General features: G+C 39.8%; 2 protein-coding genes across 2 annotated transcripts in view; one reads left to right on the plus strand and one right to left on the minus strand.

The window, feature by feature from the left end:
• The window catches only part of USP34 (ubiquitin specific peptidase 34), a 617,663-nt gene that overhangs the window by 312,987 nt on the left and 278,617 nt on the right, over positions 1-26,059 (plus strand). The gene's annotated exons all lie outside the window — the stretch shown is intronic.
• The window catches only part of REL (REL proto-oncogene, NF-kB subunit), a 50,783-nt gene that overhangs the window by 14,479 nt on the left and 10,245 nt on the right, over positions 1-26,059 (minus strand). Inside the window, exons 2-4 of the mRNA XM_063301120.1 lie at positions 25,801-25,943; positions 22,521-22,669; positions 11,643-11,734 (exon numbers count right to left, since the gene is read on the minus strand). Of these exons, the coding sequence (XP_063157190.1) occupies positions 11,643-11,734; positions 22,521-22,669; positions 25,801-25,943 (384 nt within the window). The remainder of the gene's footprint in view (positions 1-11,642; positions 11,735-22,520; positions 22,670-25,800; positions 25,944-26,059) is intronic.

Consider the following 26,059-nt stretch of genomic DNA (forward strand, 5'->3'; position numbering starts at 1 on the left):
CCCACCTTAGGCACAAAGCCAGCTGGGTAACCTTGGGCCAGTCACTCTCTCTCAGCCCTAGGAAGAAGGCAATGGAAACCACTTCCAAAAAATCTTGCCAAGAAAACTGTAGGGACTTGTCCAAGGCAGTCTCCAGGAGTCAACACTGACTCAAAGGAACACACACACAAGAGGCAATAGCTGTGCATTGCCATTTAGTCAATCACGCTAGGAGTAGGGTGACCAGGCATTCAAGATTTGCAGGGACAGGCTTGGTTTTCAAGGTGTTCTGGGCACCTGGAATATGCCTTCAAACCAGGAAAATGTCTCAGTTTTCAGGAGTCTGAAAACAGCTGAGGCAGAAGCAGCACAAGCACAGGAGTCGCAGCACAGGAAACAAGTTCCTCATTTGCAGCTGTTTATACCTGTGAAAGTACTTAAGCATGGCTACTGTATTTGGGCTGTACAAAGCCAGGCGACTACTGGATGGCAGAAATACACAAAGAAAACACTTGCTCTGTGCTGCTATCCGGAAGTTGCCCAAATGCTTGCAGCCCAGATACAGTAGCCTTAATCTGTGTACTTGAGGAAGAGCAGGCAGCAGCAGCAACAGCGTGGGAAGCAAAAGTCATAGCATTGTATCAGATAATCAGTCTCCCTTGGTAGAATTTGAGTTTTCTTTCATTCATCAAGTTTGGGAATGAAACTGGTAGACTGGAAGATGGGGATTGAAGAGAAGATTGACATATCCTGACCGATAGAAGGTTTATTGCTTATTATTCAGCCATTAACACAGTTTGACCTGGAAATCATTTTGCACACAATATAACACCACAAAAAAGAATAAGAAGTTTCTGGAGTTACTGAGAGTTTTCTTTCAGCTTTATTTTAGTTAGGGTTCCGGTTTGAGCATAGGATAGAGATGGCATACGTCACTCTAATGGATGACTTTGTTGGGCCCTTGATGGGGATAGTAGATCTCTCTTGAGCCTTTTAGATCTCTAGGAGGCATTTGATACCACTGACCATGGATTGCCTATAAGGGTAAGGGATTGGTGGAACTATTTTCAGAGCTCCATTCCTACCTCAGTGAGCAGTTCCAGATAATGGCAGTGGGGGAGGTCAGTCTGGTGGCAACTCCCTTGTGGAGTGCCACAGGAGTCAGTTCTCTCTCTGCTGTTTAACATCTATATGAAGCCCATAGGAAGGGTTATCAGGCAGTTTAGGGTGTGATACCATCAATATGCTGACGATACTTTGCCATCTCTGACCAAACTGGAGGTGCTGTCAAAGTCCTATCACAGTACATGGAGAGTGTCAGGGTCTGGATGGGTGAAACAGACTAAAATTGAATCCCAGCAAGAGGGATTTACTGTTTGTTGACCATGGTTCTCTGTTAGCTCCACTTGATGGGAGCTTGATGGGGTGGCACTGCTCCTGAGGGAGCAAGTCCATGACTTGGGGATCTTCTGGACACATGGCTACTGCTGGATGGGCAGGTAGAGGCCATGGTCAGGAGTGCTTTTCCACAGCGTTAGCTGGTATGCCAGTTTCCATTCCTGAAGCAGGAGGATCTGGCTACAGCCACTATCGTCATGCAGTTAGACTTCAGTAATGCACTCTCCATGGGGCTCTCTTTGAAATGAGAATTAGAGTTGGTGAAAAGGCAGTGGTTCACTTGCTGACTGGCACAAATCACTATGATCACTACCTCTATTTTGCAGATTTGCAGGCTGTATTGCTTACCAATAGATTTCCAGATGCAGTTCAAGGTGCTATGTTTGACTTATAGAGCCTTGTGCAGCTTCGCACCAAGGTAGTTGCAGAATTTTCATGCGGTGAGGGTGGTAGAGGCCAGAAAGGATTTTTTTTCTTAATGATGGCACCAGTGCTCTAGAATAGACTGTCTCAGGAAGCTAGACTGGTACCTTGATGATGGCCTTTTAGACTAGTGAAGGCTGACCATTTCTAGAGGGCTTTTGGGAGATGACTATTCAGCATCATTATGTTTCTGCTTTGTGCTATTACTGTTATTAGTTTTTTTTACTTTATGAGTTGTTTTTCGTTTTGGTGTTATTAAGATTATGGATTAAATCTATTCATCTGTTTATTTTTTCTTAGTGCAGATGGTGGATGTTACATTGTATCTGTTTTTTCCTTGGGCACTATACTGTACCTTATGTTATTGAATTCTACCAGGAGTCTGAATGATATAAAAATTTAAACAATGCTACTACTGCTATGAACAACAACAGAAATATCCTTCCAAATATTCACTTCCTTTGTATGTACGTAATTTTTGCCTGGGACTTGGGAACTGAGTTATGGATTAATCAGAGCTGTTAGATCTGGACTACGAGAAAAAAGAAAGGAAAGGAAAGGAAAGGAAAGGAAAGGAAAGGAAAGGAAAGGAAAGGAAAGGAAAGGAAAGGAAAGGAAAGGAAAGATCATACTAGGAACCCCCCATTTGGAAGAGCAAGGATGGGATAATATGCAATGGGGATGAGTAATGTATGGCCTACAGTTACGTGTAGTTTCTTAGTCCTAGTAAGTAAGGAATAGCGTGTTGGAGCGAACAGTCACTTCACCTCAGCTTCATGAAACCTCCTGCTGCATTATGTGGAAGTGGCCATTAGCTTAGATCAGTGTTTCTTAACCTTAGCAACTTTAAGATCTTCAAGTTGCTAAGGTTGAGAAACACTGGCTTAGATAGTTTCCATATAAAACTCATCCAATTCACAGAGAGTTAAGTCCATCAATTATTACTAATCATAATGGTCACGTGCAGCCTCCAGATTTAGAGACGGCATACCACTGAATGCTAGCTGCTGAGAGATTATTTTATAAGGGGAGGATCAGAGGCAGGAAATTCATTAGATGGACTTTATATCTGGCCCTGTATTCCGTATCGTTACGTTCTTAAGTATGAGACTAAACTATATTTGAAACATCCATGAATACATCATCATCATCATCATCATCATCACCATTATTATTATTATTTTATCCTTTATTTATTTCAACTCAAGACGGCAAATGTATAGTACTTAATGCTCCTTCCTCCTCCTATTTTCCCCACCACAACAACCCTGTGCGGTGGGTTGGGCTGAGAGAGAGCGACCGGCCCAAGTCTCCCAGCTGGCTTTCATGCCCAAGGCAGGACTAGAACTCTCAGTCTCCTGGTTTCTAGGCTGGTACCTTAACCACTACACCAAACTGGCTTAATTAAAAATGTCTTAATTGCAAATTGTGTGAGTGTACAAGGATGGAACTCAAATTGTGACTGGATAACCCTTTCCCCCCGATTCATTCTCTCTGCTGCTTTTTCTCTGCAAAGCAAAAGAGATTATTACGGGAGCCCAGCCTGTGTTCAGTTAACCCGGTGCCAGACCATTTAAGGCAGCCTTCATCATACTAGTGCCCTCTTGTCATGGTTCAAAATTAGAGAAGCCTCATTTTACATTTTAAAGGTAACAGCTAGAGCAGTGCTTCTCAACCACGGCAAAGATGTGTGGACTTCTCCCAGAATTCCAGAATTCCCCAGTCAGCATGCTGGCTGGGGAATTCTGGGAGTTGAACTCCACACATCTTAAAGTTGCCATGGTTGAGAAACCCTGAACTAGAGCAATTATTTATTAAAATAATTTCTATCCTGATGTTATTGCCACAGAAACCTCAACATGGCTTACAATAAAATCTATCAATAAGTAGCTAAAATAATGAAATGGTTTTATCACAATTCCTATGGATAGTTGGCAATACCGACAATCAGAACAATACCTAGGCACACAGCTATGTCTTCAGTGACTGGAGGCAAGAGTGCAAATGGTGAGGGCTGTAAAGGAGGGTGCTCTTTGTGCAATAAACCCTCAAATGAATTAGGAAACAGGGTTAACTGCAGCGACCGCTGCTGCCTAGTATAACTGGTGCGATGCTACGTAAGATGCTGGAGCTACCGTGTCACAGCAGGTGAGCCTAGCTAGGTCTATTTCTCCCCCAGCTTCCTCTTTTGAAAGATTCTAAGGCCATTTAAGCAACAGGCACTACAGTTATGCAACAATTAACTGAGAAATGCAGCCTTTCAACTCATAATAGTTCAGAAGGATGCACTGCTGTCACACTGTGTAGAGATCCATGGCCTCTACCACCCTCGATGATTCTTACTTTCCATCTAGGTACGCTACTTCTAGAACATGAAATCTGGCCTCGGAAATATCAAGAGTACCAGTTATTCAGATTTCAAAATGAAGCTGATTAGCAAGACAAGTGTTTTTCCTTCCTCCCCCTTAATCGGTTTTTCCTTGTACAGTAACCAAAACCAGTTACATGCAAAGGTAAACTGAAGTGGACAACACCAACTTTTGAAGTACAGAATGGGTTGCCCGAGTTCAGATGTAAGAGATCAACCCATTATACTGTGATAGATCAACAGAGGTCTGATCAGAACACAGCTGATGTCAAGAGGAAAGTTCCCAGCTCTGGTTGACTGGAGTCCAACCTGGAAGAAAATTCGGAACATAGGAGGTGTTGTCATCTTTGGGAATGACCTTGGGAGGCAGAAGAAAGAGCTGCAGCCTAGACAACCGTCCTGCAAAAGGTATCTCAGCCTGCAGAAGGAAAAGGAGCATGGGAAGTGTCTCAGAAGGGGCTCTCCCTAGTTTTCAGGAAAGTAAAAGTAAAGGAGGCAAGAAGTGCTTTGAGACTTGCAAGATTCTGTTACAGTACTGTAACCTTACAATAAAGGTAGTGTTAGTACTCATGATTTGTGCTTCTTGTCTGGGCTACCTCGAAGGGCTGATAGGAGGCTATGTATGGAAGGGTTATTCTGCAGCCTGAGAGCAGAGGATAAACAAATAATCTCTTAACCTTGTAAGCCACCCAGAGTCACTTGTGTGAGATGGGCACTTATATAAATGATACAAATAAATAAAATAAAATATTAAATAAATACTACTATTGACTTTGGGCCAGTCCCCCTCTTAGCCCAACCTACTTCACAGGGCTGTTGTGTGGAATACGGGGAAGGACTGCTAGGTGTACTGCCTTGAGCTTCTGAATGAAAGGTGGGATGTAAATCTAATGAATAAATAAAAAATCTAGAGTCAGATGGAATCAGAAAAGGACCGTTCCTTTGTCAAAGTGCAGTTCTTATGAAAATCAACCATCTTGTTCCTGTTATTTTGGTCTCTTCAGCTCTTGGAATTTTGGATGGCTCTTTTATTTAAATCTTAAGTTTCTGATTTCACTTCCTCTGTAAAATTTTTCTGGCTTTGGCTCCTGTTTACCAAATATAATTATTTTTCCTGATTACAAACTCCAATGGAGACTTTCAGCCTTAGGCAGGATACAGATCCACCTTTTTTCGAGTAAAAATATAGACTGAAGTAGTATATTCCTCAGTGGGGGGTAGTCCATACATTAAAACGAAATCCATTTTTCTCTGATCCAGTAACTGAACAACCCTTACCTCATTATGCAGAAAGATAAAGCAATGTCAGCAGCGATACTGTTCATGAGCTTGTTCCTATCAACATCTGGTCTTGGCTTAACCCTTACAGTCCTCCTCACATACGACTGGTTCACACATGCATACCCAAAAGTCAATGTATCTATCCACTGCAGCTGTTGCTCTGACAGAGTTAAAGAGCAAACACAAGGCTCTCATATTGGTGAGAAAACTGACTGGTTGTGGGTATCCCCATCTCCCCTTCTTCACATTCAGATTAATCCTCTGAGAATTTCACTGTCTGTCTGCCAGTCTCATTATTCAGAATGACTGTGGAAAATAAGACCAGGAGCATCTTCTAAGTATGTTAAATAGACCTTCAAAACTTCCAAGAGGGGAAACAGGGGGTGAAGTAGAATAACGCACCAGAGAAACATACAGCGGGAGTAGCAGTTACAGTACTTGGCGACTCAGCAGCAACTTGGAAATATGGCCCTGTGTATTTTAATAATCCATCCACATTTGGTTGAACTATGCAAGAAATATCATAAATAGAGATGTTCCATATAACATCACTATTCTGATATGTGCATTATGCACCAATAGGCTTTTCTAAGTCTCAAGGCAAGTCTGCCTAAAGTCCCCTCAGTATTCCAGCTGGAAAAAAAAAATGAGGAGTAGGTTATTGTGCCTAAGTCTGAATAACAGAAAGAATGTTCCACAAGAAGAGTATTAAGAATATTTGGCATTTGCATTGTATCACAAGAAAATCCTAACTATTTGATGCATATTAATCAGTGGTTTCTGCCAAAATCTGAAGTTGTTCCATACTAGGCATTTACAACAGAATGCCATTCTATGTTTGGTCATTGTTTATGGGTTATCCATACAAATGTGACTCCCCTGTTTATTCTCAAACAATAGAAGTGCTTTCAAAAGTCCCTAGGTGTACTGGTAAAGACTACAGTATCAAGAGAACTGTGGATGAGTGCAAAGTTTCAAATGTTCCTGTCTACAGCAGAAATGTGAGAGATACTAATTGGGCTGTGCAGTGTTCCGGACTGGACAGGGAAATGGTGATTCAGAGCATGCATGGGTATGTATACATGATGGACCTTTTGGCACCTCCTTAAATCAAACGTGTGTTTCCTGAAAATGTGCGACAACTATGCAAACTAAAGAAAAGGCCCATCTTCTTTAAGGAGCCACTGAGAGATGCAGAATGAGCACTTATGTGTCTTCCAAATCTGTTTCTTCCTTTCAAATCCAGATCACTGACTGCTTAGTCCAAATACATAATATTTCCAAAGTGGGAAAAGTCAGTTGAAATCTACTTGTAACTTACAGTAAAAGAGAAATTATTGTGTGGTGCTACTAGCCCAGTCGAGATCCATGTTGTTATTCTCAATAAGCAACAGCCTTCTTCTGGCAGGATACTCTGCAGGAGAGCAGTATTTACACACAGCATATTGCCGGGAGAAGAACTTCCGCTTCTTGCATTACTCAGTGTTTGTAACTGGCCACACCCACTTCAGAAGCAAAAAATCAACCACAAGTATGTTATAATACTAGGCCACACATTTCCTATCATTCTGACTACTTTAGAAAAATTTGTGTTTGCTGTGGCTAAGACTTCTATCTTCTCACAGCTCAGACTGTTTCTCAAAGTGGAAGACAACTGTACAATTTGGGCAAGCCCAAGGAATAAGTCAAGAGATTCAAGAGAACTTTGAATGATTTTTCTAGCACCTGTTTCTGTATTTTCAAAAGCAGCTGAACCAACAACAATCACAGTGACCTCTGTGTTGTGAATAGCTTTATCTGCTAATTTCTGCAGTTCAAAAGCGTTTATTAACATAATGAGCTGTGTTTGTTTTCTCTCAGTAAATTTTAGAAACCCTAATTAAGAACCCGAAAATTGGAAAATGAGTGATTTTCCAAAGATTTCTCAAATTTATTGCTCCAACTGCATACCATACAAATTTGCATGATACCTCTGAGTGACCTCTCAGAGGAATTTATAATATTTTTCTATTTAAAAGATGGGGATAAGTGACAGAATAGGCAACAGTGCCAGTTGTGGGGCTGTAGAGGCTTTTAGGCCTCAACAATGACCTCCCCCACCCCCTTGGGGTTCATGCCTAAGCATGGAACTGAACTTACCACTCTCTAACACAGCCTTCCCAAGCCGGACACCTTCCAGGTGTAATTGGAGGATTAAAACTCCCAGAATTCCCACCAGGCTGAAAGCTAATCTAAAGGCAACTCTAGGAACAGGCAGGCAAACAGTGCAGAAATAGTAAACTACAGGGCTAGAGAAGACTCATGTTAAGGTGCTGCACTGGAGGCAAAATAACAGAGACAGGTCTTCTGTGCGTTCACCGATTTGCCAGAACGGCAACAGGCAAGGCTGATTGTCCACCTCCCGTTGTTGGTTTTCCAATGTTTAGATGTATGCTATAATTCAGCCAGTTCTTGTGTGTCAGTCCTGTTACCATTGCAGAATTTCAGCAGACTCCATTCCCAACCCCTACAAAGCCACCAAAATATTCTTTAGAAGAGAAGGAATGCCTAGGGACTGAAATTCTGTGATCTGAGTTAACTCTGTCATTCATCATCTATGCCTTCCTCTTTATTCCTGCCATATTTTACATATAGTAGATGATAAAAATCGCAACTCATCTGGCTTCTTAAAAATCTAGCTGAAGTTAATAGAAATGCAACATCTTGGTAATGCAGTGAATTGAAGCCACAGACTTCTCTCATGTTGCAGCAACAGCTTATGAAGCTACATCTGTGGTCAGCTGAACAGGACTGATGAACTGATTTCAGTTGTTATTCTATTATATTTCTAGGCTGTAGAGAGATTAAAAACACAATTTTAAAAGAAACTGGAAACCCAGTTTAAATATCAGTATCGTCTTTCTTCAAGCCAATTCCCTCCAGAAATGTTGAACCACTGTTCACATCATCTTCAGTCAAGCATTAAATTTCTACTTTGTGTAGGTTAGTTCTATTGCATTACATAATATTTTAAATTGGAAAGCTCATTTCTAAAATATTAGAGATTCTGAATGAGATATTAGGCCTAAAATATAAATATTAAAATATTAAAATTAATAAAATTGCAATAAAAAATAAGAAAGTTTATGATCTTTTTGATAATGTCAGACTTGAAAAGTGACTAAGCGTTGTATGTCATGATCCCACCTTTCTTAACCCTATGACCACATTGAGGAACACCACCTACTTTAGGTTCACTCCATGTTCACACATGGTCAGAAATACAGCCCCAATCTATCCATTAAACTTTTTCTGTATCACCCACTCAACTACCTCCCAAAACACTAATCACATTTCCTCATCTAGTACACACTTCACCACTCTGTGACTCACAAAGTAAACAGTCACCTACACTCAAAGTCCCCCTCATTTGGACCCAGACTCCTACATCTTTGCTGTCCTGCTATCCTCACATTTATTTACAAAAAAGTATGGTTAGTCATGTTTCAACCTACAAAGGTCAAGCTAACTTCATAAAATAGCTGCACACTTTCTCAAAGTTTCTTGTAATCTTTAATCAAAGAATACAGTAAGTAATTCAGAGGCTATGTTCACACAATACTGATCATGCCAGATTTAGTGTATCACGAGAACAGCTATGCAGTTAGGAAGGGCCAGTTTTAATAACAGCCCTGCATTTTTTTTCTGAATTAAAATTCCATGTCATATGAACATCGTATCTTCCACAAAAGTGGGATAATTATTCTACTCTGACTACTCAGTCCTCCAAGAAAGAGAGCTGAGGCTCTCCAGCAGTTGCAAAAGCCATAATATAACTCACTGTCAGAATCTTGCCAGACACTAAACATGTCTAATTAGCACTGATGGCCTGCAGAGGCCAACCAGGCCATGATCTCCCAGCATACACAACCAATAATAACTCCAAATGAGGAAAACAACAGCTTCTCCCACCAAAACTCTGAAAGCATTCATTCACTTTCCCACATGCTCCCAAAGTTAAACCTAGAACAATGCTCCAAAAAGGGTTATTTGAGAGCACAGTCTACAAGGCTAGCATAGACTTTTGGGAATGCCTCTAATATCTGCTGCCTGTTTTCCAGGGGCTGCCAGTATCCAGGAGCGTGCTCTGGGTTATTTCAATGTATTTTTCTTGCCTCCCTTTCTTTCTGTCCTCGATTGAGGACACTTTTGGTTGGGAACAGCCATCTCCTCTGGTGTTGGTTTTTTTCCTTCATTACTTAGTTTTTCTTGCAATTGTTTGAATATATGAATAAGGGTATGTCATCCTGAATATAGATTTTGCTCTGGACTACATGCCTTCCCGAAGTTGCTCCATAGTAAAATGTGGAAAAATGACTAACATTGCTTAGAGATGTTAGCTTGATATATCCCCCTTTGTTCGGACTGATAGACTCTGCCTGGCTAGAAAAATTACAGAAGAAAGAGGACCTGCCTTTCTTCTCCTGTTCTGCAATTCTTTTTCCCTTGGATATTGTTATTTGGATTGAGGACTTGGTTTGTTTTCTGTGTCAGGATGTTTTCCCAAATATAGGTGATTTGCATTATTTTTCAACTTCTCTAAAATGTTCTACCTATTTTTTTCCAGGTCTCTTAATTCTTTAAGATTGTGCTATTTCTTGCATTCTTGCTCAGAATTCTGCTGATTTATCTTACAATGCTTTTAACTATCACTCCTTTCCTACACTTTACATTTGTTTCTGCTGTTTTTATTGCTGTTCTCTTTCTGTGCTACTTGGGGAGTATTTACATAAGCGTTTTATTCCTGCAGTGTGACATCTATTTCATCTATTCCATTTTTCTGTAAAGTACAGAAAAATGCCCTCAACACTGGCTTATTTTCCAACATTCAGATAGACTTTTCTTTCAATTTCTTTTCCATCTTGCTGCTTGTCTTTACCATCTCCTTTCCTTCTCATTTTGTTGCCCAGTAATGCTTATAAATCTAACTATAATCTAACCATTAAACTAAACTCCTCAGCATTTTTAATTTCCTTGATACTGTATGGAATCAAGATTAAAGACTTAACTGATTAGTTTTAGGTTTTACTAGTTCATGGTCTGTAAGAGGAAACTGCCATATTCATTTTAAAAATCTGTATGCTGCTCCTTGAAGGAAAAGATTCATGCAGAATTCTTGAAATGAACTTTACCTAATCTAATCTGTTGATTACTGACTGAAATCCCAGATAGATGTGTTTATCCTTCCTAGCTAGTTCAATGTTCTGATATTCTGAGCTAATCCTTTAAGTTGCATCCCTGTTTGCTTATAGAGAGCTGTTATACAGCTTTTCAATTAAACTTGGTTTGTCATTTCTCTTACGTCTGTAGGCTTTCCTTGAAGAATCAGATTTTCTAGTTTCCAGAAATAAAATATCTGATAAGATATAAGGTAAGAAAGATCTCATAAAACTATGAACAGTACCAGATGAAATCACCCAGCTCTAGGCCAAGATCACAATATGGATATGGTGATCTAGTCTGTGCTTGCCTCTCAAGGTAATTTTATCTGCCGTTTAGCCAGAGCCTGATGGCATCCAATTTGTGCCCACAAATCATACTGAGCTTAGATGCAACTTTGCTTTAAAAACCTTTGTGGTATTAATACATGTACTGTTGAATCATCTCTGCCCTCAAAAGCTACATCCCTTTGCCAGTGATGTGAAACAATGCTTAAGTGCATAGAAGAGAGTGCTTCTTTCTCATGACCACAGCCTCCCCATGACGTATCAGTTTCAGTGGAACAACTGAACTGTGGGAGGATTACAGTGTGTGACAGAGGTATCATTTTCACATGAACTTGAACTGAAGTTATTCAGTGGCTTTCTGATCTGGCTATATAAAGACAGAACCAATCAGGTATTAAAGTACTGTATTCTTAAAGTCTGACCTTTAAACATACACATGGATCCACACGCATACATTTCTCTTTGGGTCCTCAATTTTGGTGCATGAGGATGCATGGGTAGATGGCAAGGTGCTCCATGAGTGCAGAGGGGCTGGGGGGGTGTGCATGAGGGTGCACAGGTGGCCGGCGAGGCACGGCATGAGTGCAGCAGGGCTGGGGGAGGTTTGATACACATTAAGGGAACCAATATTTCAAAAATGTTTGGAAAGTAAATGATTACGGAGTCTCAACAGTCTTTAAGGCAATTAATGATCAGTGGTTACTTACCATTGAATGGATTGATCTTCTTAGTGATTCGTGAGATGATGGATTCCTTGAGTTCTCTCTTTTTCACACATTGAATGCCCAGGTTCTGAAAACTATAGCAAATACAGTTGAGAGTTAGATACTTAAAATAAATATAACAAAGATACAGCTATAGGGACTCTACCATATTGGTAGCAAATAGATTATTGTGGAATTTTAATTCTGACAAATACTCTGCATCTGGAAGATTTGGTGAAATCCATCATAAGACTAAGATAGATGTCATCATACTAATTTGCCTGTATTATCCACTTTCAAACATTAAAATGCCAAAGGAAAGAGCATACTTAATTTTCCTTTTTAAATAAGTGATTAGGAACAAGAATAGAAACAGCCATAATGAGAGCTATACTGATTACATCAAAGATCCATCTACTTAGGGATGGGACAGTAACCATCTGTTTGTGATAAAAATCAGCAAAAGCCCACAAAAAGCATTTGAGATTAGAGTGTCTCTCTCAAATTAGCTTGATTCCCTGTCTATGGGTTTGATTCCTGGAAGCATCCAGATGGGTTGCTAAGAGGAACAAGCTCAGGGGTGTTGCACAAAATCAAATACACGTGCCTCCTTATGTGAACATTGGATTTTGATCCCAATCAGGCCATTACAGTCCTTTAGGAAGAAAATCTTGAGAATAAGATGCAACTGGTATTTGGTAGCACATCACCCACTTGATGGAGCAGGCATGCTTTGCTTCTCCTTTCCACCACATTCCGTTCAAAACTCAAACAATGACCTGTAGATATTACTGGCAGTCCTCGTTTAGCAACCACAATTGGGACTGACAATTTGGTCATTAAGTGAAGTGGTTGCTCAGTGAAGCTTATGATTTTACTTCAGCTTTCTTTTGCTTTACAGACCTGCAAAGGTTGTAAATATGAGGATTGATCATAAAGTTACTTTTTCATCACCATCATAACTGTGAATGGTCACTAAACTAGGCAGTCACTAAACAAGAACTATTTGTAATTTCTTCCGCTGCTTAGGATAGTAAAGCCTGAATTGCAACTGCCATCATCCCAAGTTATTTGCATTTTCTGTCAGGGACAATGAGAATTGTAAAGTAATTCCCACCATTCTAAGTGGAAGAAGGCACAAAAGCATTGATATACTACAAATATCTCATTCAATTTTAGAAAGCAGTACATGAGGGGAAAGAGACTTCTCCCATCTACATAACATCTGCTTCACTGATACCTGTGAATCACCCCTTCCACAATATGACTGCAGAGAGTGTAAGACAAGCTGCCAGAAGAAATGTGAAAAACATCCAACCCATAATGCAGCAACTGATGGGTTTGGTTTCCTTAGTTTCCTAGGTGGAGTTATTTTACCCCATTACTACTACTATTATACACAATAACATGAAATCACAGCTGCCAGTTCTTTAGCTGGCATTGGCCTTCATTTGCATCAAGTTCTTCCCAAGAACCTAGGATGTCATAACGAATTGGCATAGTATATGTGCGGATCCAAGCAGTGTGGCCTTTTGTAATTGACAGATGGAAATTTTGTCAATGCACAGATTTTCTAAGTGCCATCCAAAGTTTTTTGGAATGGCACCCAGTGTGCCGATAACCACTGGAACCACCACTGCCGGTTTATGCCATAATCTTTCAACTTTGATTTTCAGAACTTGATGCTTTGTGATCTCCTCCAATTCTTTGTCTTCTATTCTACTATCCCCTGGTATTGCCATATCAATTATCCACACTTTCTTCTTTTCAATCACAGTTAAATCTGGTATGTTCTGCACCAAGGTTTTGTCAGTTTGTATTTGGAAATCCCACAATATTTTAACTGGCTCATTTAAATAATAATAATAATAATAATAATAATAATAATAATAATAATAATTATTATTATTATTTTATCTTGCCTCACCTAATACTCCTGCCCAGCTGGCTTTCATGCCCAAGGGAGACCTAGAAGTCACAGTCTCCTGCTTCCTAGGCCAGCACCTTAACCACTACACCAAACTGGCTCTCATGCAAAAAAACATGCAAAATGAATGAATGAATGAATCTATTTTGGGATAAATTTAATCCTCTAAGGATTAGTTTCCTTCTGTAAAATGGTCTGCTTCACCCACACATCTCTTTAGTTTCACTGAAAGTTAATTTACACTAGCATTTTGTCCTAATACGATGATGTCAACTTTTCTGAATACAGTAGCCCCTTTCCTGCCTTTTCCAGAGTACCCACTTGTAATTGGGCAAGTGCTACATTCCCTAAACTCAATCTGTACTAGGAATTGCTAGAAATAGCACATAAATTCTTATGCTAGGGGATACACTGACCAGCCAGGATTTTTTTTTCTTTCTCTCTTCTGAGGCATACGTGCTTGTCTCTATGCTTAAGCTAAAAATTAACCTATAACTGTTTACATTTGAGTGGTTACTGAACTCATTATCATCCACATAAATAAGAGCAAAAAGCATAAATATGCCACATGCATGGCACGTCTGTACATGTACAGTATATGCACATGAACGGAAGATACCCCAACAACACCCTAGTTTACTCCTAAAGCAATTCAGCTTTAAAAAAAACCCAATCTTTATCTAAACAAATTATGTATTGGAAAGATACTATTTCTATGATATATGACACTATCTTCTGTAAGCCCCCTTGGAAGGGCTTTATCCTAAAAGGTAGCAGGTACATATTTTAAATAACTGAACTCTTCATTCTTCTCCTCTTTTTTTTCTCTTCAGACTGAAGTCTTTGTAATTCACCAACAAAGCAAGAAGAATTCATAGGCATTTTCTCATATTAGTAAAAGCATTATTGGATTTTGAGGATGTAAATCTTGCATAAAGATTTAACAAGTTTCTTGCAGAATTAAAGTGTACATAATTATGTGTTCTTTGCATGAATCCAGCAACCAGCAAATTGCTTCACTAACCTGATGTCCTCCATGGGCATCAGATTTCAACTCCTGTAATTCTAGGACAGCTTAGTCTGGGGACTGGGAATTACAGGAGTTGGTCCAGTACATCAGTTGGCAAGGTTGTACTAGAGGTCTGCCAGAAACTGACTAATGATTTACAGAAAGACCACTGTACAGTCTACATTCTGCCCATCCCTGCCCTAAAGATGACCAAAATTTGTACTCTCTGGATTAACTTCTGCCAAATGTTTGCAATTTGGGGGGCAAGGATTTCACCTTGCAGCCAAACCTCTACCTCTTAGTTGGGGAAGCTTCCACAGTTCTTTCTGTGATTCATGAACAGGCTCCTTATTAACAGATACTTCACTGTGTAACAAAAGAGAGAGAAGCTGATTGGCTAAAGCCCTCACCCACCTACACCTCTTTCAAGAAATCTGTGGTGCTGAATAACTCCCAAGCCTAGTTTAACTCTTGATTTGGTATATAGTTTTCTTGATCCTCTAAGCAATGAATGTGAGACTATTTTTATATACAATGTCATACTGAAAAAGTACTTTTTTGGGGATCCTTGGGGGGAAATATATTGAGGCAGATCAATATATATCTAAATAGAGATGGATATTGGTTTGAAAATAGAGCTGTTAAGTGTTTAAAGAAATCTGTATTTAATTAGCATGTGTATTTGATTCAAATAACTGATCAATTAAATATTAACATATTGTCAGAATCTGAAAACAACGTTTTCAAGCACCACAAAATAGAATAATACACTTTAGCAAGTACCAAAAAAACAAACAAATGGATCATCAAACAAATCAACCCAGATTTCTCACTTGAGGCACAAATGACCAGACTCAAATTATCCTACTTGGGATACATCACCCAAAGATGTAGCTCTCTGAAGAAGTCTATAATGCTGGAAAAGGTGGAAGGAAAGAGAGAAAGAAGACAAGCATCAGTAATGTGGATGGCCTCAATTACAGCAGCGATGGGTGTCCCATTGGAAGACTTGAAGGAACAGGTTGGAAACAGATCCTCCTGGAGAAAATCTATGTGGTCGCTAAGAGCTGACACCAATTTGATGGCATATAATCAATCAATACTTTACTAAACAAGACTTAACTGATTCATTTCCTTTTTCTATCTTAGTAACATTGCAGAATAGCCTCTTAAAAAAACTACTCTTCAACTGCAGACCTTATACATTTGTATATTAAAATTGCTCTTCAGTTAGATGATTCATCTTTGGATTAAAGAGAAAGAGGCTATAGCATTATGCATATCTGCCTGGGTGTAACTTCTAGGGACTTTACTGAGTTCACACAGATAGCAGTGAGCTGTAAAGTTAGCCAAAAGCCAGGTACTTGATTGATGGAGACTGAGTCCAATACTCCATTGTTTGAGAGTGCAGTGAGCAGAATGGTTCGTAATAGAAATGTACAGGATTACAAGGCAGAGCTCTTCAATCCGTAAGATCTGTATTTTGTGCATATTTGCTTAGGAGAAAGCCCCACAGAGTTTGGTGAAACATCTATGCTGAAATAAACATGCACAGGATTGCAGCTCTGGGTTTTAGATACCTCCCCTCATTTTAAAATTTAAGATAATTTTAATTATCATAGTAGGTCTAGAGGGATATGATATTGTATATATTCCCACAGAGGGAAATATATTTTCCTCTAAGTTTCCAACAAAGAGTGTAGCTGTTCAATTACCACCAGGTATCCCTGATTTTTTAAAAAACACCAAGAAATAGTTCAAATTGGTCTTTCTGGCAGAAGGGGAGGAGCGATTCTGAATCATGTAATCATGAGAAAAGGTTATTATAGCCAGGCCACTTGTCTGATGAGATTCTGGATAGTGGCAAGAATAGCATCAGCTTCCTAATTTGCATGTAATGGTGTCAGGTCACAAGGCAGCTTTAAGGGACTCTCCCCACCTACTCCAGCAACCTGATTCTTTCCCACATGGAAAACCCATGACATCACTCCAGCCCAGGGAGGATGCAAAATAGGAAGCTTAATACCAGATAATTGCTATATGAGAAGTTAGAACAGATTGCAAAAGAGGCTTATCTTGCACACTAACCACCTAAGTGCTGATATTCCTGGTAGTCGCCATTTATACCTGGAGGTACAGCAGAGGAAGCCCCTCAGTGCAAATAACTTATAATTCTCTGACTGATTAATCTACCTGAAGAGACAATTCCACAATAGGCAAGCATGCAACCTTTCCCAAACTCCAAAATCTACATGTTTGTACTCAGAAACAAATCCCAGGTTGTTCAAGGGGACATCATCTCTAGAAGTGTGATTTTAATTCTGCCTTAGTGTTGCACAACTTTCCACAGTGTAGAAACTATTTTGTCTGATGTAAATTTGTATACGAAGAAAAAAGTAAACAACCATAAGTGATGCTTGTGATATCTTTAAGCAAAACTTTTATGAATAACACACACAAGTACATGTTTAGAACAGCAGTCATTGGCAATGACCTAATCTGTTATACTGCTTGCAAGTGAGAAATTCCCAGCCTCAGTTAAACCTTTCAGCTGAACCAGCTTTTCCTTTAAATGACAGCAACTTCACAGTTCTCTGAACTGCTTTGTGCTGAATAATGTTGACTTTTAAAAAGCATGAATGAGGAAGACTATTCCACAGACACCGTGGAAGTAATAAATCTGTTGCCTCCTTGCCGCAAGGTGGGACTGGTGGATCAGAGATAGGGAGCATTGGGCTACCACAAATGAGGTTAAGTCTACAAACCCAAATCAATTACATCTGAAAACCCTGAAGGACCTTGAGGATACCCTTTGGGGGCCTTTTCTGTGATCTCTGAAAAGTCATGGGTGACATTTGTAGCGCCAGAACACTAGAGAAAGAAAAATGTTCCTATTTTTCTTAAAAAAAGAAGAGCCAAGAAACTAGAGACACTTTCATATTAATACTTGGTAAAACTCTGAAAGTGACTGATTAAACGGTCAGTTTGTGAACATTTAGAAAAGAATCCATTGTTTGGCAGGAGCTAGCATAAGTTCATGAAGAATAAATTATGCTAAACCAATCTGATTTCCTTCTCTTGATAGATTGACTAGTTGATTGCCAACAAGAATATGGTAGACACAGTGTACTTTGACTTCAGCAAAGCATTTGATAAAGTCTTCCATTAAATTCTAGTAGCGAATATGGTAAAATGTGGACTGGATTACCCTACCATTAGTTGGATAAAGACTTGGTTGAACAATCATACCCAACAAATGTATGTCAAGAACAAGGCAGTAACAAATGGCCCACCACTGGGCTCCACTCTAGGCCCTGCATTGTACATCATATTTATAAATGTCTTGGATGAGGGGTTTGAAAACACAATGATCAAGTTTGCAGATGACACAAAGACTGGGGGAAGAGTTAACACCTTAGAAACAAGTACCAATATTCAGGAGGATCATGACAAGCTGAAAAAATTGAGTAGAACCCAACAAGATGAATTTCAACAGGGACAGATATAAAGTCCTTCATTTGGACAGGAAAATCCAAGACATGAGTACACAATATAGGGGAGTCTTACTGAACAACTGTATATAAGAAAAAGTTCTGAGTATCTTGGTGGATCACACGCTGAAAATGAACAGGATGATGCAGCTGTGAAAAAAGCGAATGCAATTCAAGACAATATCAACAGAAGTACAGAGTCAGGATGAAGAGGAGTCATTGTTTCTATTTTGCATTGGTCAGACCAGCCTACAATATTGTGTCTAGTACTGGGCTTGGCACTACACTGGTAAACTGGAGCATGTCCAGAGGACAGCAATCAAGATGATAATGGGCCTGGGGGGAAAAACTCATAAGGAATAGTTGGAGGCCTTGGATATGTTTAGCCTGGAGAAGAGAAGACTGTGGGGAGATATGATAGCTGTCTTAAAATATCTGAAGGGCTGACATACAGAGGACAAGAAACAGTGGGTTTAAATGACAAGGAATAGATTTCATTTGGACAGCAGGAATAATTTTCTAATGAGGAGCTGTTCAACAGTAGAACACCTTGCCTCAGAAGATGGTACAATTGCCCTCGCTTTAAGTATTTAAACATGGATGGTCATCAATTGGAGACAATGTAGTAGTGGATTCCAGCCCTGAGCAGGGGTTAGACTAAATGATCTCCAAGGTCCCTTCTAACCCTTCCATTCTATCATTAGTCCTTCAGCTTTTGGTGAATAAAGCCTCCTTCACTGCTCTCTTCCTAATACGGGGAAGAACTTCAGGTACACTAGACAACCTGAGTTGATGCTTACAGCAGTGTTTCCCAACCTTGCCAACTTTAAAATGTGTGGACTTCAACTTCCAGAATTCCCCAGCCAGCATGCTGGCTGGAGAATTCTGGGAGGTAAAGTCCACACATCTTAAAATGGTCGAGGTTGGGAAACACTGGCTTAGAGTATGCCTTCCTTACTATATTTCTCTGCTGGGAGGGTGGGCAGGAGGGAGAGAAATAGAAGTCTTTTCCTCCCTGTCCAGCAAGAAAATACAGCAGTCTTCTAGGGTTCCAATATATTGCTTTATTCCTGCTCTGGCCATATGACTAGACTTCCAAGTGTGTTGAGGCTGAAGTCTTCCTCCCTGTTAAGCATCAGAACACAAAGAGGATTATGAAAGAGCAACACAAGTAGGGAAGGCCACTGATCAAGTGGGAATGCACATTAGCCTGGGATAATCCCACAGGCTGGCACCTCCCCTACACTTGACTTCAGGCAACAATATTGCAAAGCTTTTCCTCTGGAATAATTTTACTTTTTAAAAAAAAAGATGATTATAATTGGGCACCTCAATGCCTACTTTAGTGTACCAATTCAAAACATCAACAACAACCTGGTGGTTCCCATGTATTTGTTATTCTATTGCAGTGTTTCTCAACCTTGGCAACTTGAAGATGTGTGGACTTCAACTCCCAGAATTCTTCAGCCAGCATGCTAGCTGGGGAATTCTGGAAGTTGAAGTCCACATATCTTCAAGTTGCCAAGGTTAAGAAACACTGTTCTATTGTTTAACTTTGTGATAGGTTCAGGGGTAAAAAACTTATTACATAACTTGCTAGGGATGTATTGACTTGGATCTAATGATGTCTAAAAGTTTTCTTGAAATATTTATTTATTTATTTTCTATCCCACCTTTATTATTTTGATAAATAACTCAAGGCAATGAACATACCTGATACTCCTTCCTCCTCCTATTTTCCCCACAACAACAACCCTGTGAGATGAGTTGGGCTGAGAGAGAGTGACTGGCCCAAGGTCTCCCAGCTGGCTTTCATGCCTAAGGCAGGACTAGAACTCTCAGTCTCCTGGTTTCTAGCCCGTTGCCTAAACCATTAGGCCAAACTGGCTCCCCACTGCAGAATTGGCTCAAGAGTCCAATGAAGGGAGAACATGAAAGGAGTAGAATTCTTTGGAAGTGTCCCCCTATGTAAAATCACACTAAATTTCACTGAAACAGAAGCTACTTAAACACTTCTAAAATTCCTAAATATCTGTGAATTAAATAAGCAAGAAGCATTTAACAACATTATAAACATTCAGTCAATTTATAAGAAGAGCTATTATCACAATTCTTAAAAGTGGCAAAATTTCACAACTTTAGAAAGTAGGGATGGGCAGTGCTTCAGAGTATTGGGGGGGGCGGTACCTGTTGCAGCTGTTGCTGTTTCCCAGTACTGTACAAGAACGTGTTATATTTTATACAAACATGTCTATCTTACTTTTGTCTTCTATGGATCACTCAGAGCAGAATGAGGAAATGGTCAGAAAAGACTCTCTTAGACCATGTTTGCTCAACAAGCTAAACTTTTTTCCATATTAATCGCTGTCCAAGGTCTAAATCAATCACCCCAGCAACAGGTTTTCTGCATCTATGTTTTGTATAAACAAAGCAGTTTGATTTTTTGGAGTAGTAGGCTGACCATATTTCCTTGAGACAAAAACAGGACATTGGGATGGCAAAACAGAGCAGGGCTGGGCGATGGGCTGGATCGGCAGGTAGGAACCTCTCTGGTTTTCTTGGGCTGGTAAACTTCGGATTCCTTCGTTTGCAAGAGGCAAGGCTGGGCTTGAGAGTCCCCGACAAGCCATTCCACATCTGGCTGTGCTTTTATGTTCTTTTCTTCCCGCCCTTTCAAGGCAGGAGCCAATCAGCTCGCCCTTTGATCACCACCTATCAGCTGATCCTGTTTTTTTCTTTTTTGCTGGATTGAGCTCTGTAGCTTTTTCCCCACCGTTTCTGCTGAGCTCCCCCTCCTTCCACTCAGTCAGACTGCATTCTGACAGGTTTGCAGGAACTTTCAGATTTTTAAGTAAGGTTTTTAAGAAAACGGGACAAAATGGACATTTATAGTAAAACAACGGGACAGTCTGGAAATGTTAAAAAAACGGGACTGTCCCGTTCAAATCGGGATGTATGGTCAGCCTATGGAGTAGCAATTGAATACTGTACATCCAAATGCTCTTCTCAAGCGCCCTCCTCCTAATCTCTGCATATTGGACAGCATAGCATGTAGGATGGGCCCTGCATGCAACTAACATCCTCTACAAGTATGTGTTTTACTTATTTATACAACATCAATATCCTTGGCTTTTTACAAAGTAAAAGAAATGCAGTTCCTGCTGTGAGGCTGTGAGGAGCTTGTAATCTGAAATTTGACACATGTGAAACAAAGGTGCCTAATATGGCACTTCCTTATATCCTGCAAATGTATGGAAGTGATCTATGCTCAGATGTTGGGAGTAGTTGCTGCAATCTTGGGTTCTTCCCCATAGTCGCTGTGCAATAAAGACAGCAGAAGAAGGCGGCTTTGGGCTCATCCTTGCTGCTTTCCTATAAAATCTGTAGAATTAGTGGGATTGCTGGTTTGTGGATTAGAATTAGTGGAATTGCTGGTTTAGGAGAAAACAAATCTATCATCTATCTATCTATCTATCTATCTATCTATCTATCTATCTATCTATCTATCTATCTATCTATCTCATTAATATACAGTATGTATTATAGGCCTGCTTTCTATAATGGACTCTTACATTAAATCAAACACATTTAAATACCATAAGAAAAAACTAATGGACAGAAATGAAAAACAGATCCTCCAGGCAGGATATTTCAGCCTTTGCATACAAGTACAGCAGAAACCTGAAAGCTGTCTTAGCACTCCCCAATCTGTTCATTCCTCACTCACCTGCTACTTTTCCAGCTGGGGGTAGTTAACAAAGAACTTCGTAACTGGGTACCCAAGACACAGGCAAACCTTAGGTCTGCCATACTTTGGGATGTTTTGTTAATTTTCCCCATCTGGAGGAGCAGAAGGTAATAGTAATTAAATTAGTATCCATTAAAAAGGCAAGGAAGGAAAAAGGCTGCAGTACTTCAACTGGCATTCAGTTCCCCATGGATATATTTACTCAACACAAGGCTACAAAAAGTGTGCCCCACCAGCATCCCTCCTGCAACCCACAGAATGGTGGGATAAAAGTTTTGCACATTCTAAAAAAAAATTGAACTTTTGGAGGGAGTTAGGAGACAAAATGGGTGTCTGCTAATCATTGAAGAAGCTTGAAACTTCAACCTCACCTCCCAAATGGGTGTTGATCCTGCCCATTTTTATAGGACCACTCAATATAACATGTAAGAGCTTGCAGCAATCCTCAAACTGAAAAAATATGCACACTTGTTCTAACAGTTCTAACTGGATAAATGGACTTGAAGACTGAGAGTTTATGGCAGTGTTTCTCAACCTTGGCAGCTTTAAGATGTGTGGACTTCAACTCTCAGAATTCTGGGAGTTGAGGTCCATACATCTTAAAGCAGCCAAGGTTGAGAAACACTGGCTTATGGTGAACCCCTCATGGGAAGCCCATATTTTGTGTTAATTCTATTTCATATCACACATAACAACACCCACTTACATCAGAACTCTGCGCTCTGGCCCAAATTCAGCTTCATAGTAACCATTTTCACAGTCCTTTCCAACCAACTGGTGAGGATGCGGCCTGTAGGGTTCATTCTTAGTTACCAATGTTATTCTGATTTTTACTTTCCCAAAGTGGTTCAGGATCTAAAAAGAAAAGAAACACAAAGCATGAGTATAGTGATATAACTAAGTCCATAGGATGAAAGGTTAGAAATCTCAAATCTTTCCCAGAACCTTTCTGGGTCTATACACCCTAGCTTTGCGTCCTGCCACAGTAATTCTTGCTGCCACCACCTATTTTGGTATCCTTCCTGCTAATCCTAGTATGTGAGAGAGACAAAGCTTTCATAGCCTATGTGCTCTACTAGCAGATGCAAAAGATAAAAAATTGAAATAAATTCTATAGTTCTACCTCCTGATTTTATAGCATTGAGGGATATGGCTTCAGAAATCAATTTCCCCCTCTTTGTGGGGAGATAGAACAGTCAATCTCACAAGAGATAAAGAGAATCAAAGTTTATTTAAAAAGGAAAAGAGGTAATGTAACAATTCCTTTTTAACTAAGTAGTTACATGCAAAATTAACAATGGAGAAAGAAATAAAAATGTAGGGCTTCCCAAATCACAGAAGAACCTACAATAGAAAATGTACAGAAAAAGGTTAGGTTCTGAACAGATCTCAAAATGGTGTTGATCTTTCTCTAGATGTGTTCAAATGAAATCTGGAGACACTCTGATTAGTAGGAATCCTGCACTGACCAAGAGATAAGACCTAATACAGTACTATCCTCCACATTTTCCAAAGTCATACTATCTTTTATTTTCAGTATTGAGCCAAACAATAATGTGGCTTGCTTGATTTCATTTTAACCAGTCATTATGTTTTATAGTGTGGTGTTCTGTGTGAACCCAGAGTGCTTTATTCAATAAACCATGGTTTGGTGTGAGATGTGATTTCTATCTTACTTCATCAATGAATTTACCATGTTCCCTATATACAGAAGCCTGCCACATTTAAATTAGTGGAGCTTACTCCCAGGCAAGAGGACACAGGATTACAGCCTGAAGATGTAACCCTGTGCTCACATATCTGAGAATAAGCTTTATTGAATTCAATGAGGATATTTTTCTCAGTAAAAACTCATCAAGGAAGCACCAAGCTTATTAGCAGAGCACACATTTTAATGCAGAAGGCTCTCGGCTTCAATCCCCGATGACTCCAACAGAAAGAAACTGAACAGCAGGCAGGTGTTCTTTTTCTGACTTTTCTTTGCCTGAAACCTGTAAGAGCTGCTGGGATTACCATGGCTGTTTTTTTATTGTTGTTGTTGTTGTTGTTGCTATAGTTATTCCTCCTCCTCCACCTCCTCCTCCTCCTCCTCCTCTGGGTGGCTTACAATATACAAATATACAGTTAAGAACCCAACAACAAAAGATAACAGCCCAGACAACAGAACAACCATAAAAGTCAAAAACACGACAAACACACTAACCTCAGGCCTAGGAACAGAGCTTTAATCAAAGATCAGAATTTCTTTGTGACTCAGCTACTTGATAAACTGAAATTGCTGAAAAGTGTGTGGTATAACCTGTATAGTGGCGTTCTCCAACCTGGGCAACATCTAAATAGGTTGACACTCCCAGCATCCCCCACCCAGCCTAGCCATAGCTGAATTCTGGGAGCTGATGCCTACCCATTACAGAAGATCCCTAGATTAGAGAAGGCTGCTATACAGTTCATTCTGATAAAAATCATGACAAATATTATGGCTACAAAGGTAACCCAGCTACAGCTGGAGTGGACATGGTTTCTCCATTTCACCCTTTCTGCTTGTGAGATCCAGGAATGGGCAAGAAGGATGGCTAGTTGGAGGTGGCCTAAGAGCAGTGGAAGCTGGCAGGTCAGGACTGAGTTTTTTTCAGAAATTCAAATGCTCCTGAATGAGGTCTTTTCCTTCCAGTCAAAGCTATGAAACACTCTGCTGTTTAGGGTTAGATGACAGTGACTCTCCTTCCTTGATGTGCCTATCAGGAAATAAGGAACCTGGAAATAACCCTGGAACCATGCCTACATCCTGACAGGCAGTTGTTGGCACTACTAGACTTTTTCCTCTACATCTGATGGGTGGTTCTTGTGTCTTTTGGACTCATCTACTGTGATTAATGATTCTATAACTTTTAATTGGTCCAGAGACACCGCATTTGTCAGTCCTTTTCTGGGTTTGCTTCAAAAGGCTTTGTCCTAACAGCCAGGAACCACGCTGAGACAAGGAATAGGTCTCCAGTGTTTATTACTGCTACATTAAACAGAAAATCCTAACAAACTGAAGAAGCGTGGGAAAAACCCAGACAGATAAACCCCAAAAGTTAAGGCGGGTCTGATCTGTGTCTCTTTGAATGGCTGCTTAATTCCTCAGTGCTACGCATGCGTTTTCCCCCCTGGATAGGGGCCCCCTCCTGCTCACCATCAATACTCATGACAGGCTTACTGTAATCTTTAAATCTTCATAGTCTCAGAGCAGTATACTCGAAGGATAATTACTATTGAGTTCACACAAAATATTAACCATAATGAAAATTGTGGTTTATTTTAGTTATTATTTATATTACTATTATTATTATTGTTGTTGTTGTTGTTATTTGCAAGGTGCCTATTCATTGGACTAGTGCAGTTGGATTAGCCAGCACGTTGGCTGGGGAATTCTAAGAGCTGAAGTCCACACATTTTAAAGTTGCCAAGGTTGAGAAATACTGGATTAGTGTGTTTCTTGTGTGAACCAAGCAACTATGCTTTATTCAATAAACTACAGCTAAACAAACCATGACTTATTGCAACTTTCATGGCCATAGCCCTGACCTCTGACATCTTTCCCCTGTGGAACTGCAAAATTCTCTGCTTTCATTAAGTTTCAGAAAAGGCTATAGAACAGTCCTTTTACAAAAACCTTTTCTCAATTTCATTCTCAGGCTCATCTTTTTAGGGTACTCTTTTATAATGCTATTTGTATTTACAGAATTGTTGTATAATTTGATCAGGCCCCAACAGAACTTTCTTGATTATAGCTCTACAATTTCATAACATAAAAGCAGGACAAATGAGAAAGCAAATCTTATCTTCCCAGTAGCTTACGATACAGTTTGCATGAAGAAAGAGGACCTTAAACACCGTACCGTATTGCACAATCTTTGGCTGTTGGGCAAAACAATTCCTGCTCCCAATTTTAAAAGAAGCTTGGGGGTGGGTGGAAGAGCCAGCAGACATAGTAATAGGTATACCTGTATAGATGGGAAAGTCCGGTTGATATCAGTACTGTGTTCACCTGGAATGCTGCCTGCTGATCTTCCTTCACATTTGTACCGAAAACGCATCCCTCTCTGTCTAGGTTGCTCACATATTTCAATATATGGCTCATGACCACCTTTAGAAGGAAAGAAAAAATATTGTGTTTAGAGTATAGATAGGTAAAAAGAGATAGGTATTAAACATATAGATAATAAACAGGTATAAAATATATAGATAGGTATAGATAGGCAA

The sequence above is a fragment of the Candoia aspera genome, chromosome 1, assembly GCF_035149785.1.
Source record: "Candoia aspera isolate rCanAsp1 chromosome 1, rCanAsp1.hap2, whole genome shotgun sequence".
Classification (NCBI taxonomy): domain Eukaryota; kingdom Metazoa; phylum Chordata; class Lepidosauria; order Squamata; family Boidae; genus Candoia; species Candoia aspera.